The 19,332-nt window shown below is 38.8% G+C and overlaps 1 protein-coding gene and 1 long non-coding RNA gene across 4 annotated transcripts; one reads left to right on the top strand and one right to left on the bottom strand.

Moving 5' to 3' along the window:
* Positions 1 to 1,793: 1,793 nt before the first annotated feature.
* LOC115775170 (serine/threonine-protein kinase/endoribonuclease IRE1-like) lies at positions 1,794 to 16,598 on the top strand. Of its 2 annotated transcripts, none has more exons than XM_030722708.1 (7): positions 1,794 to 1,864; positions 10,737 to 11,906; positions 12,389 to 12,552; positions 12,627 to 12,850; positions 13,412 to 13,541; positions 13,617 to 13,717; positions 15,939 to 16,598. In XM_030722708.1, exons 2-7 carry the CDS (start codon positions 10,817 to 10,819, stop codon positions 16,168 to 16,170), a joined length of 1,941 nt encoding a protein of 646 aa, XP_030578568.1. In that variant the 5' UTR covers positions 1,794 to 1,864; positions 10,737 to 10,816; the 3' UTR covers positions 16,171 to 16,598. The 2 variants fall into 2 exon arrangements, with proteins under 2 accessions (XP_030578568.1, XP_030578569.1); XM_030722709.1 differs by lacking the exon at positions 15,939 to 16,598 and adding an exon at positions 15,303 to 15,451.
* On the bottom strand, positions 4,419 to 5,507 carry LOC115775172 (uncharacterized). 2 transcript variants are annotated; one of them, XR_004019269.1, is made up of 2 exons: positions 5,096 to 5,507; positions 4,419 to 4,746 (listed from the first exon to the last, which is right to left on the bottom strand). It is a non-coding gene; the product is annotated as an uncharacterized LOC115775172 (long non-coding RNA). The 2 variants fall into 2 exon arrangements; XR_004019268.1 differs by having other exon boundaries at positions 4,419 to 4,749.
* Positions 16,599 to 19,332: the final 2,734 nt, after the last annotated feature.

Genomic DNA, 19,332 nt, shown 5'->3' on the forward strand with positions numbered 1-19,332 from the left:
CAGTGTCCAGTTGATTTATGTTTTTTAATCTTCTGTTTCATTTTGATCTGTGTATGTGTGACCCTTGCAGAGTGTTTTGTGGCCTGCTTGCCTTGCTGTGTGTAACCACTGCCTGTTTTTGACTAAAGATTTGGATTTTTGACTTTTACCCCATCTCTGCGTGTCCTGTATTTGTTTTAATTCAATAACACAGCTTTCCCACAGTGAGCTGTGCTCATGTTTTTAGCTGTTGTCAGCAGAAATTATTCACAGCACGTTTGAGAAACGAAAAATCACAGTTTTATACAGTGATTATAGTCCCAGTTATCCCAACAGTGTTTTTATATGATGTTTTTAATCAATGAGTTATTACCTTTCAAACATACATGAGGTCAAATTTTAAAGTTCTGTATAAAGCAGGAGCTGTGAAAAATCATTCTTGCATTAGGACTGATGCAATATGATATTAATAAAATATCAAATCTTTAATGAAATATCATTAGAAATAAATAAATTAAATAAATTCATGTACAATTTTTTATTGATTTACATATAAATTATACTGGATTGGAGGTGTTATTGTAACTGTACAAAAGCATACCAAAACAATGACACAATTTACAATATAATATGAATTATTGGTCTAAGTCATCATAAATAATTAGCCTAATCCTCTCATCAGTGTGTCATTGTTCTTCCAAGTCTTCACAATGTTAAGTTTTTTGTTTGTTTATGTTTTTCCTTTTCTTTTATAATTAAAACTGTGACCAAAACTACTCACCTTCACAAAGTAATAATACCAGCAATCCAGGGCATCACTGTATGCTAAGCTAGAGTTAGAGTTAATAATTCAGACTCTAAATGTCATCCATATTACTCTTGCTGAAACCAACAAATTCGTAGGAAATTGCACAATAAGTGAACTTTTATTTAATATTCATATTCATTTTCAGTCTTCGTTTTATAACCATTTATCTATCCAGGGTCTTGGTGGGGCTGAGCTCTATCCTGGGGTCCTCGCCCGAAACCTTACTCATGACATATGAAGATAGCAGGATCAAAAATGAAGCAGTAACAGTGAGCGCACTGTGCAGTCTAAACTCTGCTTTGATGAATTATATGAATGTACGGGGGGGGGGGGGGTCATTCAGGATTGTAAAACATCAGCTGCAGACCCCCCCAATGTCCTTCATCAAATCTCTGCCCACTTCGATTTTATACCAGATACTTCAGGCTTCATGACGAACAAAAATATATGATGATTTGGAAACATTACAGCTGCTGAGCTGTGGCGGCATCTGTGGAAGTTGTTTAAAAGATGATAATGTACAATACTATGTAACCACAGCGACAGAGTCCACTGTGTAGCTAGCAGTAAATGAGATGGCATCAATGGTGTGCGCATTTCACAGGGTAAAGGCATCACCTGAATATTATTCTAATTAATATGTGTTTACTGTGTGCAATCTGAAAAGCACAAAACTGCAGACAAAGTAACCAGTAAAAATCAGCTGTATGATGACATAATGTGAGTGGGATCCTTATGCTGCACCTTCCTAAAGCGACCAGCTCAGTGACACATCATTGCAGGAAGGAAGTTTGTTTTGTTATGTTGTGCTCTACAATAATGGTAACATAACAAAACAAATTCTGCACAAACTTGTAACTTATTAATGTACCAATCTCAGTTATGATTATTCTAGGTACCTTACGTCAAGTGTACCATATAGCCTACTCTCTTTGATAATGTGAGGATTTTTTTCCATTAAGAGGGTTAGGGTTAACCCTAACCCGGAAGAGAGAGAGACGGAGTGGCAACGTGAAGAAAGTGCCATAACCTGAGATCTCTACAGGTGTGGGTCTAACCAGAAGAGTTTTCGACACTGTAAGTAAATTTCCTTAAAATCCTCCACCAGTTATCAAAAATTTATCGTAAACTAAACTTTGTGTTAGAAAATCACGCGTATAACAGCGGGTTTGAACCCTCTTCAGGATATTTTCAGCCCGTATGCTCCCTACAGATACAGTGATCGTCGGTGCGGAGGGTTGGGTTTTGCTACGGAGAGTTGAAAAACATTTTCAGTGTCAGCCGAACAACAACAACAAACAAAAAAACAAACAAACAAAAAAAAAAAAAACAGCGAAAAGAGCGTCACTGCTGCCTTGATCGCGTCCTTTTCCACAGGAAACGGTCTATAGAAGACATCGCCAATAGGCGGAACTCGGTCTGGATCCGGACCGAAATGATGTCTCAAGCGGACCCGAACCTAATACCAAAACAGAAATAACCACTTAATTAAAATCTTGTTGAGCGCTTTCTGTTTTACCGGCGCAGCTTTTACAGTCCTTAGTGAAGCGTCCAAGGAAACCCACTGTCCAATTGCATGCGAGTTTGGCTATACCACCTGATACCACCAAGCTGTTTTGTATGGAGGACCAAAACTGACATAATCAGAAATAAAAGCAGAAATATATATATAGTGTATATATCTTGTTTTTCCTTTTCCTTATACATGCGTTTTCATCAAGAAATGTAAATATAGTGTTTTTCCTTTTCTTTACACACACGTTTTCATCAAGAAATGTATAAATTTTCTTTTTCCTTTTCCTTACACATGCATTTTCATCAGGAAATGTATATATTTGTTTTGCCTTTTCCTTATACAAGCCTTTGTTCTTTTTACATTTCCTCGTCCGCTTTTCCTTTACCACATGTATTTCTGCCTGCTCTTTTCCCTTTACCGCACGTATTTCTGCCTGCTCTTTTTCCTTTTCCGTATGCATTTCTGCCTCATTATGCAAATGAGGAGGGTTGTCTTCTTGCTCCAGCTCCTCTACTATTGGTCAATAAACAGGAAGGAGCAGGATCCATGTGCAGATCGATTGTGCATGCCTGCGCCTTTGGCCATATGTCTATGGCCATGGAGTTTACACAGTCTAATATGGTTTTAGGATATACTATGACATGCAGACAAGTTTTCACGAACAACACGTTCACAACTGGACAAAGGCTACAAATTCTTCATTGAACATTGAACACAGGTACGTGTCTTTGTCTTTTCTAGCTGTTAATTAATAGACTAGGATAGCATTAGTCAATTTGTTTGCTAGCTAACATTACGTGACCTTTCTGTTTTGCAAATAGAACATCTTTAGGCTCTAATCTTGATTAGATCCTTATAATATAGACTAGGGTTGCCGCCCGTCACGAAAAATACGCAATCGTTTGTTATTTGGAAGTTAAATGTGGTTTCCCGGTGCTGCCTGAGCGTCCTGCAGTTTCGGTTGCCTACAGACACCTGCGCATTTTTTTTACTGTCCACCCGCTACTGCACCACGTCCTAAGAAATTAAACTCTTGCAAAGATACAGACGTGAGTAGGAAGACGCTCATCCCAGGCTGAACAGCTTCAGCGAGGATGAAAGGTGCACAGTGAGCCGTCTGATGTCAGGAGATAAACACTGCAGACAAATAAGAACCTAGAAGACCCAGGCAGCAGTCACATTCATTCATCCCCCAATCATCTAAATGGCTATTTGAAGAACAAGTTATGCTAATAGATTAACAGTAAATAAATAAATATTGTCAAAACATATATATAAGCCCCCAGCTATTCTAAGATGGTAATGCATTTCTAACATAAGAGTGAATAGTATGTATGTAATAGTATGTACTGCTTTTCATATATGCCCTCTATATTATCTTTATAATAAAATTTTACTATTAAAATTTGCAGCAGCTTGAACTATTAAAGGAGTTATTTTTGCATTACAAACATGTACAGGGAGGTGATTAGTGTGACTGTCATAGTTTGCAAGGTCACATGACATAATGAAATCTATGTTAAAATTGACATATCTCACTTTGCAGGTCCTCTTCCAGATCCTCACATCATGGCCAGCAGGGAGAAACTGAAGGACACACGTCCACAACCAGGGATATGCAAGCTGCTGCATGGAGTTGAAGGGGATGAGGAGCTTATCCTCTCAATGAGACAGAGACTTGATCATTTCTATCATGACATCTACATGGATGTCTTCTTCAGTTGAAAACCCTGAGGAATTTATTTAGTTTAATGTTGAAATGCAATTGATATGCCTTTCATAAATACATTTTCTCTGCCAATGCAAAATGGACCTAAATTGTGTATGTACTAATATATATATTTTTACCATCACTGCTCCATGTACAGTGTTTAATATAATTAATAAATGTTTGCAAGAAACTGCCACAAACCTTGTTTCTTTGTTCCACAATGGAAGCTTTAATTTGAGCATTTTTTCTCCTCCATGTGCTCCATTGCCAAATGTGTAAAATGTACAAAAATATGCAATTTAAATGTAAAAGATGTACATATGCATATCACTCAAGACAAGCTATTTACAAAACATTTTACAGAATTCTTCACATCAATTCATTCATTAATAGCTATTTTTTTAAAAAAAGCACAGGTTAGATGTACAGAGAGATTTGATTTCCAACACAGCTGCTTGCAGTAATGAATGTTCATCCAAGAAGTGTGAGTTGTAGGGAGGCTCTGACCTGGTTTGTCTCCTTTCAGACACTGTCACACACTGTCCTCCTCCACAAAGGATTTTAAAACTTGGCCCTCATCTCTCCTGATCGCTCTCCCTCAACAGACACGTATTTCTGTGTCCACTGGAAAATCGTGGAAACTCAAATACCACTAGTTTTTTGTTCATTATTGGAACAGCATGGCACACTGTAGTAACATCTTGATGACTGACATGCTTGTTAGGTGGGCTGCTGCTGAGAAAGATGGACACAAGAAGAAGGCAAAAAGAAAATTATGAATCACATCAGAACATGGAAATGGTTTGGCATATAGCTTTCAGGTCAATATTTAAAACACTATTCTAAACAACAGTGTTGGAAGATGTCACTGATTTTTACATTAATATAGAAAGTAAACCTTTTAACATTACAGCACTGACAGGCAGCAGTATATATTTTAGCTACCTGTGGCTAAAGTTGATGTTAGCTTACTTTCCAACCAGAGATTGTTTCTTTTATACGCAGATACAGAATGATAAAATGACAATGCTGGATAACATTACCACGGCTAACTAACAAGTACTGTTATTGTTAACCTTACCTTTCGCTATATCATAAAGATGATGAGCATCCGTGAATTTTCCAGGTCTTGTCTCAGACAATTGCAGAAGAATTAAGTCACCTTGCTAGCTTAACTGAAAGCAATACTGTCAGTGATGACTATTTATTGTTTAGTGTAGATATTTTTGAATGAGAGGCTACTGCATTTAGCTGCAGACACGGATAATGAAGCTGACCCATTAGTTCTCCAGATTTTGGAGGAGGTGGCGTGTCGCTTGCACAAGTCTGTACCACACAAGAACTGCTGGGAGACCTGGATATTTGCTGCCCGCTGATGCCTTGGAGTCGTTTTTGCTTGCGAGTGTGTCAGTTACGGATATTGCCGAACTTTTCGGGGCTGCTAAACTGAAGTCAAAGGCGCAGGCATGCACAATCGATCTGCACATGGATCCTGCTCCTTCCTGTTTATTGACCAATAGTAGAGGAGCTGGAGCAAGAAGACAACCCTCCTCATTTGCATAATGAGGCAGAAATGCATACGGAAAAGGAAAAAGAGCAGGCAGAAATACGTGCGGTAAAGGGAAAAGAGCAGGCAGAAATGCATACGGAAAAGGAAAAAGAGCAGGCAGAAATACATGTGGTAAAGGAAAAGCGGACGAGGAAATGTAAAAAGAACAAAGGCTTGTATAAGGAAAAGGCAAAACAAATATATACATTTCCTGATGAAAATGCATGTGTAAGGAAAAGGAAAAAGAAAATTTATACATTTCTTGATGAAAACGTGCGTGTAAAGAAAAGGAAAAACACTATATTTACATTTCTTGATGAAAAACGCATGTGTAAGGAAAAGGAAAAAGAAAATTTATATATTTCTTGATGAAAACGCGTGTATAAGGAAAAGGAAAAACAAGATATATACACTATATATATATTTCTGCTTTTATTTCTGATTATGTCAGTTTTGGTCCTCCATAGTATGTTTTGTGCCTGCCGGTGTTGTGCCAAAAAGTGATCGTCTGCCAGAAAGTGATTTTTGATGTTTCTATGTGCTTTTATGTGTAATGTCTTTGCTTATATTGGTGAATTGAGTGTAGTCAACAGGATTTATGAAGGGCTTAGATATAAAATAAAGAAATGATCTGTTATTCAAGTATGTTTATGACTGCATTATTGCACCTACATTATAATAAATCCAGTCTGCTTTGGTCACTTAAAATATCTTTATAGAGTGTAATGTCATATTTGTTCTGATTTCTGCAGCCCTCTTGGCCAGATATCTCTTTAAAATCTGGCCAGTCACAGGTTTTACCCTGATAAATAAAGAATATATAAAAGCCGCTGCCAAAAACTGATTGCAGCTTCTACCTTGTTGTTTCTTACTCAAAATGACTTGAGATCTTTCACTAGAGATATGTTTGACATATTTTTCACAGATTATAGGTCAGCAAGTCATTTACAACAGTTTAAATATGGGCAATCATTTTCTGGTAATCACTTTTTGGCAGATGATCGCTTTTTGGCACAACACCTGTTAACTTTGTAACAAACAGGGTTATTATAGTTAACGAAAATGAACTAAATAATGAAAACTGAAACTGAAAAAACACTTTCATTAACTGAAATAAATAAAATCTATAATTAAAAGCAAAAAACAGTATCGTGAGTTTACAAAACTAACTAAAACTAACAGAAATTATAGATAAAATTACCTTTGTTTTCGTAATTTTATTTAAAACCTTTGTGGATTGATATGAAATCATTTTTTTCCGCTCTAACAGTTTAAGCTGGGAGCGCCATCGGGCAACTGTGTGCGTGCGTGTGCGTGCTCACCGCATCGGTCCGCAAAGTAATGGCAGCGGTCTGCGGAGAAACCGCACTGATCCTTCAACGTAACCAGACGTGCGCCTCCGGAGAAATCGAACTACATGTCGGGTCCACACAGCCAATGAGGTTGTGATTAATCTGTTCAGTCCTTGTGCGTTTCTGGCTACTTTTTGCTGCACTGTTTGAATTTATCAGTGAGAGAATAACAATCAGGAATAATAATCAAAGCATCAATATAAGGACTCACAAATATCAGCAAATTCCTGGAGGGAGACTGCTGAAACTATGAAATGGATGTGAGGAAATGAAGAAAGTGGAAAAACAGGGACAAATATGTTTGCAGCCAAAAAACTGAGCACAAAGAGCGAGGACCAAAAAAGTCCCAGCCGGCACCGCATATAAAACACCAGCACGCGACCGCAAGGTAATTAACACACACAATCCACTGCACAAACATAAATGGTTGGCCACTTAAGTAGGTTGTGTACAGAGGCCGGAAAGCTAGCTCTCCGAGCAGCTCCAAAACAGAAGCAACTTCATGTGGTGAGAACATCAGGATGCAGCCGGATTTGAGCTTTGATTCCTTCAAAGAGTTCAGTTTGTTTTTGTCCAACATTCGCTGTGTTCTGATGTTTTACACCACGTGTTCTGCACTGATGCTGAAGTTTGTTGTAGAGTTTATTCAGTTTTGGAGTTCATGTTTTTCTTTATGTTTCTACTTGTCGATGTTCATGTGTTTCCTTAATATTACACACATTAAACACGTAATGCTGCTATTTTGTGAACAGTTGGTTGTTGAATGCAATTTTTTAAACGGTATCTTTTGTCGAGTTATTATTACACAATAGTCACTCTTGCACCTGACAAAGTATGAAAAACTAAAACTAACGAAAACTAAACTAAGCATGAAACCAAATATAAAAACTAATGCTCTGAAAAGTAACATATATATATATATTAGGGGTGGGACTTTAACGCGTTAATTTCGATTAATTAATTACGGGGAAATTAACGCGTTAAAAATTTTAACGCATTTTAATCGCACTTTGCACCGTGGAACGTTTCTCAGTGCACGAGTTCCCGGCATACAGATTATATCGACGCACAATGTTCAAATTAGGGGCCGCATCCTGCGAAGGACCCGGCCCACGTCTTTCGCAGCCCACGAACACCACAAAGGCCGGAAGTGAGCGGCTAGCCTTCATATCAGCTGCCGTCACCTCTGCGTAGCTCATGTCGCCTAGCAACCGTGAGTGCAAAGCACAGCTGTGTAAAAGCAGCTGTTAAACGGAGAACGAACTTTTTCTCCTTTTTGTGGTTTAATTTTAAGTCTTTAATTCAAAATAAGCTGTTAAAACAAGCATAACAACATCAAGGAATACAGCTGAGCTAATGATTAATTTTCAACTATAACAAGTGAGACATTAATGTTGAATAAAACTATCCAGTTATGATGCTTAACTTTAATTTCAGGAGTTTGCTTATCACAGGAGCACTTCCACCCTTCATTGGTCTGTGTAGTAGACTGGTGGGAAAATAAACAAAATTTTGAAGTTTAAGCTTATGTACATTGATTTATTCATCAACTAAACTTAAATTAATATTTCTCATGTCAAATATTGAAATGCGATTAAAATGCGATTAATTTCGATTAATTAATTACAAAGCTTGTAATTAATTCGATTAATTTATTTAATCGAGTCCCACCCCTAATATATATATATATATATATATATATATATATATATATATATATATATAAAGTTGGACTTCCAGACCTTGGCCTCATGAAATTTTGTCTGACTGGACCTCTTTAAATTTTATTTGAATACCCCTAGTCTATAGGCTAATCCGTTCACAGTTCTTTGACTTGTGTAACAAAAATGGCCACATTAAGGAGTATTTCCTGCTTTCATCGTTCAAGTTGTGCACATATTAAGTTGATTAGTGATTCTAAATTGCCCATAGGTGTTGATGTGCGTGAATGGTTGTCTGTCTTTCTGTGTTAGCCCTGTGACAGGTGGGCGACCTGTCCAGGTGTACCCTGCCTCTCGCCCTCTTAGAGCTGGGTTGGGCTCCTGAAAAAGATAAGCAGAAGAAAATGGATGAATTATTAACTTATATATGACTGGGCACAGCCTCTGCTGTTATGAGTGCTTCATGTACATACAGGTTGTGTAATGACTCATCTCCTATAAATCTGCATCAAAATATTTTTAATAAATGTGACATGTAATTAGTCTGATAGGTTTGTAATACTAATAACACCAAAATGTCCCATGTAACGTAATTAAAAAAAAAAAAAACTGGTCTTCATAAATTAAATAATACAAATCTTTTTGGTAGATTGACGTCAACAGTGGCAAATAAATAATCTGATACAGATGATGTGAGTCAATCTACACAGGCCTGCATAAATCACAGCACTCATTTTTCCAGTTGATTGTTGTTTGCTCAAAATTATCTGTGTGAGTGTGACAAATATTACTGTGTAACTAGAATTATGTTAATTATTTAAGCATATTTTATTTGTTTTCTTTTTATTTATTCAGTTGTACCACTGCAGCCGTCAAGTTTCTAACCATGACTTTGTTCTCTGTAATACATAAAATGAAATAATAGGTAAACACATGTGACTAATCATAATAATAATGGTTTTATTTGGATACAGAGCCTTTATTAATGTGATCAGGGGCAAGTTTATTTCTTTTAATGTCAGAGTGGCTGCTGTGAACAAAACAGTGGGCACTGTCTGCTTGCTTAAGAAAACCACACCAATGTTATTGTTTAATCATAATTAAAAGATTTAAACAAAACTCTTGTGATAAATTCCAACTTTAATTGGATCCATAAACTTACTGGGATTAGTTTATGGCCAGGTGTAACACAAGTAGCAGGTTGGTTGAGGTTAAAGGTAAGTTAAGCTGAAAGAGATTAAATAGATCTAAGGCTGCCAATGTTTACAGGTAATTATTTTTGCATGCATGAATCTTTCAGATTACAAGATTACACTGGAACCAGATTTTGTGAAACTGTAAAACTGATGTCAGTGCTTTTTCTCTCTCACAGGTAATCTGAAGCAAAGACATGAATATAATCACTCAGGTGCAACTGACAGTCTCCCCACCAACAGAGACACATCCTGTAATCCAGTGCATAATTAACAATGATCTTAAAAAGCTCAAGAAATTACTGAAGGACAATAATGTTAATGGGGTTTACCCCTGTACAGAGTGGAGTGATTATATAACCCCACTGATTGCTGCTGTTGTAACTCACAACAGAGATATATGTACTTACCTACTGCATCAGGTTGTGGACCCAAGTATACTTTCTCAAAACCTCTGGGCGCCTTTGCATTATGTGTCACTATCCAAAGCACCACTTTTTTTTGTGTCTCTATTGCTTGAGGCAAAAGCTAGTCCAAATGGTTGGAGTCCAACTCCAGTGCAACAACAGAAATTCACACCACTGCAAATTGCTGCCATTGAAGGCAGGGAGGATGTCATGAAAATGCTCATCTCTGCTGGTGCCCTGGTGGCACTGCTGCCCATGAATGATCCTCAATGTGTTATTAACAATAAAAAAATATCTCAGATGATTAATGACCTTGCATCAAGTGGAGATAAATTATGTTCCCAAGTGAGACATTTTTTGGATATGGAAATTGCAGTTTTTGAAAAAACATCTGAAGAAGTGTTTAAAATTTTTAGCAGTCACATGCTATTAGAGGATCCTCGGCTACATCTGACTGATTGAAATCCTCTTTACTGTTACTGGGAGAGGGAAAGATAAATACTGCCAGGCATGTATTAAATGGCTGAAGGAAACTGAAAATGTGAACACCTACATTGCAGGTGCAGCCAGTCGCTTTCCAAACATCCCTAAGACACATCTAAAGAGGGCAGTTGACAGTTTAAATGCAGTTTTCTGCACAATGGATGACATATCAAATGAGCAAGCACTGGATGTAGTTCCCCACCTACTGGAACAACTTTCCTTCAAAGAGAGACCTGACATCTGTGAAGCAGTGCTACAAACACTGTATGTGATAACACAGAAAACAAAAGGCACAAAGGACTGGCACTTCAACTTTTTGGAGAAGTTATGCAAAACCGTTGCTCCTTTTGTAAAGGAACCACAGTCCACAAATATCAGAGTCTACACATACGGCATATTTGGAAACCTGCTGTCAGCTGAACAAGCAGCTAACATTTTTACATCAGTAGGCATGACTTCAGTGCCTGAAGACATACTGACATCTGTGGAAATGGAGATGAATGACAAGCTGAAAGAAGTGCTGAGACATCTCAAAAATTATTTGCGCAAACCAAACTCAGAATGTGAAGGAAATACAGCCTCACATGGAGCTGGAAAAAAGAAGAAAAAGAAGAAGAAAAAGAAGGAAAAGCCAGAAAGGCAAGAAGAACCAAATGATCTAGTTTGCACTACAGAAACCAATCCAACAACAGCAGTTCCTGTTGTGGAATCAGCTTCAGATTTAAAGCCTTTTGACCACGCTAATGAAAAATCAACAAAACAAAACTGGCTTTCAATCAGCAAGAGGTGGAAGCAGAAACTGGAGAAACTCATTGGCACAGATGAAAATAAAATATCCAGAATCAGAAGCATTATGTATGTGAATGATGCAGAATTCCGTATAGCAAAGGGAAGCGATGGCACTGAAGTCTTCTTGGGGCTGAGAGATGACGGCACAGAAGTCGCCATTAAGAGAATGCTTAAAAGCAACTATGAAGTGCTGAAGAATGAGGAAGTAATTCTACGACATCCAGAGCTCGATCGTCCTTATATTGTACGATATGTTGATGCTGCGGAGGACGAGAACTTTGGATATCTTTGTCTGCAACTTTGTGAATACACCTTGGAAGAATATATCAGAAATAATGACTGTGACCCACTGATGTTAAAGAAACTTGTCAAACAAGTTCTTGAAAGTCTGAAGGTGCTTCACTGTGGAAATCCTAAAATTCTCCACCGAGATCTGAAACCACAGAATGTTTTGATTGGTAAGACATTCAGAAAAAGAAAATTAATTTATAACACTATGTAACAAGATGTCTGTCTGTCTTTCAAATGTTGATTTTGTGGGTTTTAGAATGATTTTTTTGCCCCAAAATACATGAATACATAAAATACATCAATTTATAGTTATTTTTTCTTTTCATTGAACATTTCTACCTTTTTTATGGGCAATTTCTGAAGGGAAAACAGCTTGAAAAACTGAAAAACCTAAATGAAAACCATTAGTATCTGGCATTAGATGGGAAAATGATACTAATATGTTTATAATATGTAATATGTTATAAATATATAAAGCAAGGTTTTGGAATCAAAAATGTATATATTTTACTTTATTTACATGTACAGAAGTAGGAATACATAGTTTAAACCCACAGAAAAGACAACAGTGGGAATTTGTTATCTAGTGTAATTACCATAATTACCCAATTTTTTTTTTTTCATGATTTTGTATGTTATTTTTCTGCAGATGTTACTGGGAGGGCAAGATTATCTGATTTTGGCATAAGCAGACGTTTACTCAAAGGCCAAACAACTTTACGTACAGGCAGTGCAGGAACCAAATGCTGGAGGGCCCGAGAGACTTTGGCAGAAGAATCTGTGATATCATCCAAGTCAAGCAGTGATATACAGGTAAAGTCTGCCACACACAAACGTGACTGAGGACATGCTGAAAAATAACTAAACTCATAAAATGTTTTGTTAAGGTGGCAGGCATGCTGATTTATTATATCCTTTCTGGAGGCCATCATCCATTTGGTGACAGATCCTTTGAATGCGAGTCCAACATTTACTACGGGAAGTACAGTTTGGATCATGTTCAAGATGTGGTGGCAAAGGATCTCATCGAGTGGATGATCAACAACGAACCAAAGGACAGACCCAAAGTAGAAGAGTGCTTAAGCCATTCCTTCTTCTGGACTTCTGAAAAGTAAGGAAGACATGTTGATTGATGATATTGATATATTTATGATATGATATGTTTACTTCAGCAAAGACAAGGATAGAGGATAATGAGAGCTTAAATAACTGTGCGTTTTCAGTCAGTTTTCCGGACATGGGGAAAAATAATCTTTCACTCTGGAGTGCCAGTTTAGCTCACTGGTTGAACAGGTGACCATGTGCCACACAGCTGAAATGCAGCAGCCTAGGTTTGAGTCTGTGGCTGTTTTCTGTGTGTCTTTCCCTGCTGTCTCTCCCCCCACTTTCCTATCTACTCTGCACTATCTTATAAAGGTGAAAAATGCCCCAAAATAATCTTAAAAAACAAAGTTTTCACCCTAATACTTGTTTTAATCCATGTCTGGGAAAATGAGCCAAAATCTTCAAAGACAGGCTCAGTTAGGCAGGCATGTTAACATTTGCAACAAATGCCTTTGTGCTTTCATTTTGGGGCATAACTTATTTGTGCTTTTCCTGCTTTTTGAGAAATTAGTATCATACAAGGTTTTAGTTTTATGCTTACAAAGCACAATTTAATCTTTATTTCCAGGCAATTTGAATACTTGAGAAAGATCGGTAACAGAGAGGAGGCAGCAAACTGTCGAAGGGCTGAAGAGGAGCTGATTGGTTCACTAGAAACATGTGCTGTGGATGGATCCTTCAAACAATGGAAAAATAAGGTGATTTGAACATTATATCCGAAAAGTCTGTATTCTTAAACTCTGTTTCATGATCACTCTTTTGTGTTGTTGCAGTTTCCACAAGAGCTGGTTCAGAAGATGGATGGCAAAAAAAAGGCCTACCCTGAAAACATGCTGGGATTATTGCGCTTTATACGCAATCTCCATGAGCATTAGTAAGTTAAACTAAATGAAAGATGATATAATTCATGAACACACATGGCCACACACACATGCTTTATATATATATATATATATATATATAAATTTCCCTCTCACCCTGTGGGCAGTCTTTGTCCTCCAAGCTCGGGACCTCTTCCTGGAATGTGCTGGAGCCATTCTCCCAGTTTGGGGGTCACTGTCCTGAGTTACCACGGGGATCACTGTTACCGTCACCTTCCTCATCCTTTCTGACTCTTCTCTCAGCCCTTGGTACTTATCCAGCTTCTTGTGTTCTGGTAGCAATACCAGAGACTTTGTTCCTCTGCTTGTCCACCACTACTGTGTCCAATTGCTTAGCCATCACCAGTTTGTCAATCTGTATCTGAAAGTCCCACAGGATCTTAGCTCGGTCATTCTCAACCACCTGTGGGGGGGTATCCCATTTTGACCTCAGGACTTCCAGGTTATACTCTGCATAGATGTTCCTGTATACTATGCCAGCCAGGGGCGCAGCTATATACTTTCTGAGGTGTATGTGGCCACATTTTTAGCCCCCCCCCCCCCCCCCCAAAAAAAAAAACCCACACGCACATACACACACACACACACACCCTCTCAAGGTTTACTGTGTTCATGTTTGCAGATCTCACTTATTCATGGACTTCTAAAATACAAGACTTCTACTACAGGCTTTTATTTTCCATCCATCCATTTTAATTTTCATCAAGCCTCCTCTTGATACACTGACATAACTTACCAACTTTCCTTAAACCACTTTGAAAAGGTTTTATTCATTCCAACAACATTTTTCTCCTTCTCCTTCTCCCTCTTCTGTTTTATGTTTTGTGCCCCAGAGATCTTTCTTCTTTGCCTCTCCATCATCTTTGGCTACCTGTCGTCAGATGATAGCATGATTAAAATGAAAACAGTCACGATCAAGCGGGTTCTTGAAAGCGTGCGCTGGAGCGCCTTTTGCGTGTGTGTGTGTGTGTGTCATAATTAGTACCTTTGTCTAGCCATTGATAGGATTTTTCGATATCAACCACTTCTTCTATATGCCGGTGGTACATGCTGTACAGGGGCCTGTCCTTCCATGAGGGTTCCTGTTCTTCTTTGTTCTTTCACTGGTTTCTGCTGCCTGAGGTATTCACTAAGCACACGATCATTTGTGGCCATCTTCGTGATGTATTCATGGATCTTTGTTGTTTCATCTAGGATAGTGGTTCTGACACTCACTGGTCCTTGGCCTCTTTCTTTCTGCTTAGCGTACAGTGCTGGATTTGGGGTGGAAACTTCCATGCATGGTAAGGAGCTTTCTTGTCTTGATGTCAGTGGCTTCTATTTCCTCCTTTGGCCAGCTTATTATCTCAGCAGACAACTGGCAGGATGCAGGTGTTGCTTGTCCAGATCTTGTTCTCTCTATTCAGCTGACTCCTCAGGTACTTGTAGCTATCCTCAATGTTTGCAATGTTGTCTTCTTGTAGTACAGTCCTCTCAGTTTTGACTACCTTCCCTCTTTAGCACCATCCGACTACACTTCTCCAGTCCAAATGACATTCTAATCCAAGTTTCCACCTTAGCCATGATATTGTCTTTCAGGTGAGCTGCTCTGGCATTCAGTGTACCAGTTTGGACACACTTGGAGGAAGTGTGAGGCTTTGGGCAGTGTTCTGCTGGAAAACCTTGGATCCTGCCATCCATGTGGATGTTACTTTGATACATACCACCTACCTAAGCACTGTTGCAGACCATCTACACCCTTTCATGGAAACAGTAACCCCTGATGGCTGTGGCCTCTTTCAGCAGGATAATGCGCCCTGCCACAAAGCAAAAATGGTTCAGGAATGGTTTGAGGAGCACAACAACAAGTTTGAGGTGTTGACTTGGCCTCCAAATTCCTTATTCCTCTCAATCCAGTCGAGCATCTGTCAGATGTGCTGGACAAACAAGTCTGAGACCCCACCTCACAACTTAGAGGACTTAAGGACCTGTTGCTCACATCTTGGTGCCAGATACCATAACACATCTTTAGGGGTCTAGTGGAGTTCATGCCTCAATGAGTCAGGGCTTTTTAGCAGCAAAAGGGTGAACAATACAATATTAGGCAGGTGGTCGTAATCTTATGCTTGATCAGTGTATATATACTGTTTTGAGAAAGCACTAATATGACTGTTAAACATTTGCAGGCTTACTTCTCTTGTTACTAATTAGGTATAAAACTTTCCTTTTTCACAGTTCCAAGGATGCAGCCCAGATTGATGTACTGGCATTATTTCCTGATCTCTTTGGATGTATTTACAAATTTGCCAAGACACAAGGCTGGAATTCAGAGACACCCTTGAAGGAAATGTTTCGAAGAGAAGACAGAGAAGATATTAGTACTGCCATTGCGATGCTGTCTGCAATCACTGAGGAGCCTCTGGGTGTCCCAGTTCAAGAGTCTCAACACAGTGACTTGGAACAATAAGACAGAACAATTTCATAAAGGACTGTAGAGTAGGGTCTGACCAAATTTTTAAGACTGATACCAATACTGATATTTGGTGATTTTAAAAATCCAGTATAATGCCTAATATATTTTTCCTTTCAGGCACACAAAACATAAACAGGTTTTCCTGTTGAAAAAATGAAGCCAATGGAAATGCTTAAAAAACTGCATTCTATCTTAGGGCCACCAGATGGCAATAGCTGTGTTTGTTGGTAAAATGAGCAAGCGGCTTCACAGTCAGACCCACTCAGATACCGATATATCGCCAAATGGCTAATGTGAGCCGATATCAGTGGCGGATCTAGGATTTTTCTGAGTAAGGGGCCATCAAGGGGCCACAGTATTCATAGAGGAGCCAAGTATTTGTGGTAGATGTGGTGATATACAGACCAATAAAAATTAAAGCCATTACAAGTTATGGTAAATCTTATCACCATGAGGTGTAAGAATTCAGTGAACTTATGTGCTATTTCACTAAATAACAATATCAGACATTTCATACATTACAGCATTAACTGCTGTTGCTCTCCCTAAATGATTTCTGACCTGATGAAAAGGGACTGGAGGTGCTCTGCTCTTGACCAGCCTCTGGTCTGCTGTGTCCTGCTGCTCTCTCCCTCCTCTCACCCTGCTCATTTTCAGCCGGCAGACTCACTCTGCTCAAAAACTGCTGAATTCCCACCTGAGACTGACCCTTTCTTTTTACATTCTTCTCTATCACTGCCAAACATTATAGTTAATGTTAACACACAAATGCAAATTACAAAGAAGTACATGAATTAGTATTACATGAATTAGTGAATGCTAACATTCATGTCCAAACACAAGAATGGCCTCAGTTAACATTACTCTTAACTAACTTTGCTTCTTAATTTAATGTTTATGAGACTTGCGCTGTGACAGCTGTGAGTAAAAAGGGATTTATGACTTATCATTACCAACAAACTCCTCAAATGTAGACTGGCATGGGTTGTCGGTTAAAAAAACTTTCTCTGCGAGACCGTTCAAATCTTTTTCTTCTGTAAGCTTTATTCATGCAGGACATCCCTATTTGGCTCATTAGCGCTACTGGTGTTTCTGCATGGAATTGCATCCACCTGTAATTTGGTCATTGCTCTCGGACAAAGGACAGATGAGTGACAGGACAGGGGCACTTCAGGGGGCCAATCAGATTTCAGATGGGGCCAATGCCCCTGTGGCCCCGCCCCTAGAACCGCCTATGCTGCCTGTGCTTGTTTCATGATTCCTTCATGTGTGATAAAGCTTTGCGTACTTTGACCATTTTTACATCAGTCATATCCTAGTCTGCCTCTACTGATCAGATCCACCAATGACTCCTACACAGTCAGTTTTAGCTAACTGCTTCAGCTAGCTGACATCAGTTGGCCGGTGAACCGTCAGCTGAGTAATCAGCTGTTCCAGTTACAGTCTCCATTCCAGTTGCATTTGATTTTTCACAGGGCTCCAATACGAGCTGCTGATGAAGCTACTGAACAAACAGAAAGAGGTACTTACAGTTAGCATGTGGTGAATCCAGTGAAGTGTCCATCTGAGCCAGCCTTGCATCGGCACAGCCACCGCTACCAGCAGGCTAATGTGACGCTGTTAGACCGAGTAATAAGTCCCAGCGGACCTGAACGCAACCCGCCTGTGAGCCTGACTGAGGGTGAAAGAGCCCTCGATTACGCACAAATCTGTCACAGATTCTGCGGCGGCAGAAGTGTAGCAAAAGTCACGTGTGTAAAAAGAGCCAATTGTAAAGCTAGGCGGCCTGGCGTACGTGTTTTCAGTGACTTGAGAAAAACTTTAAGACTTTGCAACCATTAATATCTGCGCTGCAGATTTCTTTGCACATTTACAAATCTGATTACAGACACACAGATCAAAATACAGATCGCGATACACACACGTGGATCCAGATACAGACAGATTCACTTACGCACAAATCTCTACACACGTGGATCCAGATACAGACAGATCCACTTACACACACACAAATCTCTACACACGTGGATCCAGGTACAGACAGATTCACTTACGCACAAATCTCTACACACGTGGATCCAGTTACAGACAGATCGCGGTACACACACGTGGATTCATTTACGGACATGTGACCTAGGTGGTTCTGATGGTTTTTCTGGTTGTGACAAATAACTCACAGGGAACTGCTCAAGCTGTGGCATCAGTTGTCTTTAATCGGCATCTGCATTTTCACACATAGGGCACAGAGGTAAGGTCAGTCTCTGGTGACAAAAACAAGCGCTCCTTCTCTTCAGCGATCCTCTTAGCTTTTAGGATTACCCACAATTAAAATAAAACTACTGGAATTTACAGTGATCGTATAGTGGATATCAATTCAAAGAAACTAACAGTGAATATACCTCTTGAGGAAAATAAAGCAATTAATTAAACGTTCTGAAAATAAAATAAAATGCTGATATTTTGTTACTAGATGCCATTTCTTTGTTTTAGATTTTATAAACTTACATTTCTGAACAATACAAAAATAAGTTAACTCTGTCTTTATATCAAACTCAATGAAGCTGAGTGCTAACCATCTGCTACAACAAAGCGTTCTTTGGTTAAACATACCTGCATTTTCACACATTGGGCACAGAGGTAAGGTCAGTCTCTGGTGACAAAAACAAGCGCTCCTTCTGCAAGGAGGAGCCGTAGGATTACTGCATGGGAATTTTCCTGCTAGGTTTTCACACAACTAAGCATTTCTAAAACACAACAATAACAACAGGACAGCAGAACTATCGTGATCTACAAAAAAACATAGTTCGACAATATGCACAAGTGAAAACCATCAACATATTCTATAAGTAATCACATTTCTTTTTCAGACATCGTGGAGACACGTTACCTCTTCAGCGATCCTCTTAGCTTTGAGGATTACCCACAATGCCTTGGCTTATCAGGGTGAATGCAGCATAACTTTGACCAGCAGATGGTGCATTTTAGCAGGATTTAGCATGAACTATTTTAACTATGTTACAGACACACAGAACTTTTGCTACAATAATAGCCCCATATAATAGCCCCATAAATATAACGCCATAGACATCCTAGTCTCAGTAACTATTTGCACCAAAGTGTTCTGAAGCTTATTGAGCTGACAAATTTGACCACAAT

The sequence above is a fragment of the Archocentrus centrarchus genome, assembly GCF_007364275.1.
Source record: "Archocentrus centrarchus isolate MPI-CPG fArcCen1 chromosome 18 unlocalized genomic scaffold, fArcCen1 scaffold_23_ctg1, whole genome shotgun sequence".
Lineage (NCBI taxonomy): Eukaryota > Metazoa > Chordata > Actinopteri > Cichliformes > Cichlidae > Archocentrus > Archocentrus centrarchus.

Excerpts from the sequence above, each read along its gene's own strand:
- LOC115775170 (XM_030722708.1), top strand. The coding sequence starts at position 10,817 with ATGGATGACATATCAAATGAGCAAGCACTGGATGTAGTTCCCCACCTA. Across the intron at positions 11,907-12,388 it reads ACCACAGAATGTTTTGATTG|ATGTTACTGGGAGGGCAAGA; the intron begins GTAAGACATTCA and ends ATTTTTCTGCAG. Across the intron at positions 13,718-15,938 it reads CGCAATCTCCATGAGCATTA|TTCCAAGGATGCAGCCCAGA; the intron begins GTAAGTTAAACT and ends CCTTTTTCACAG.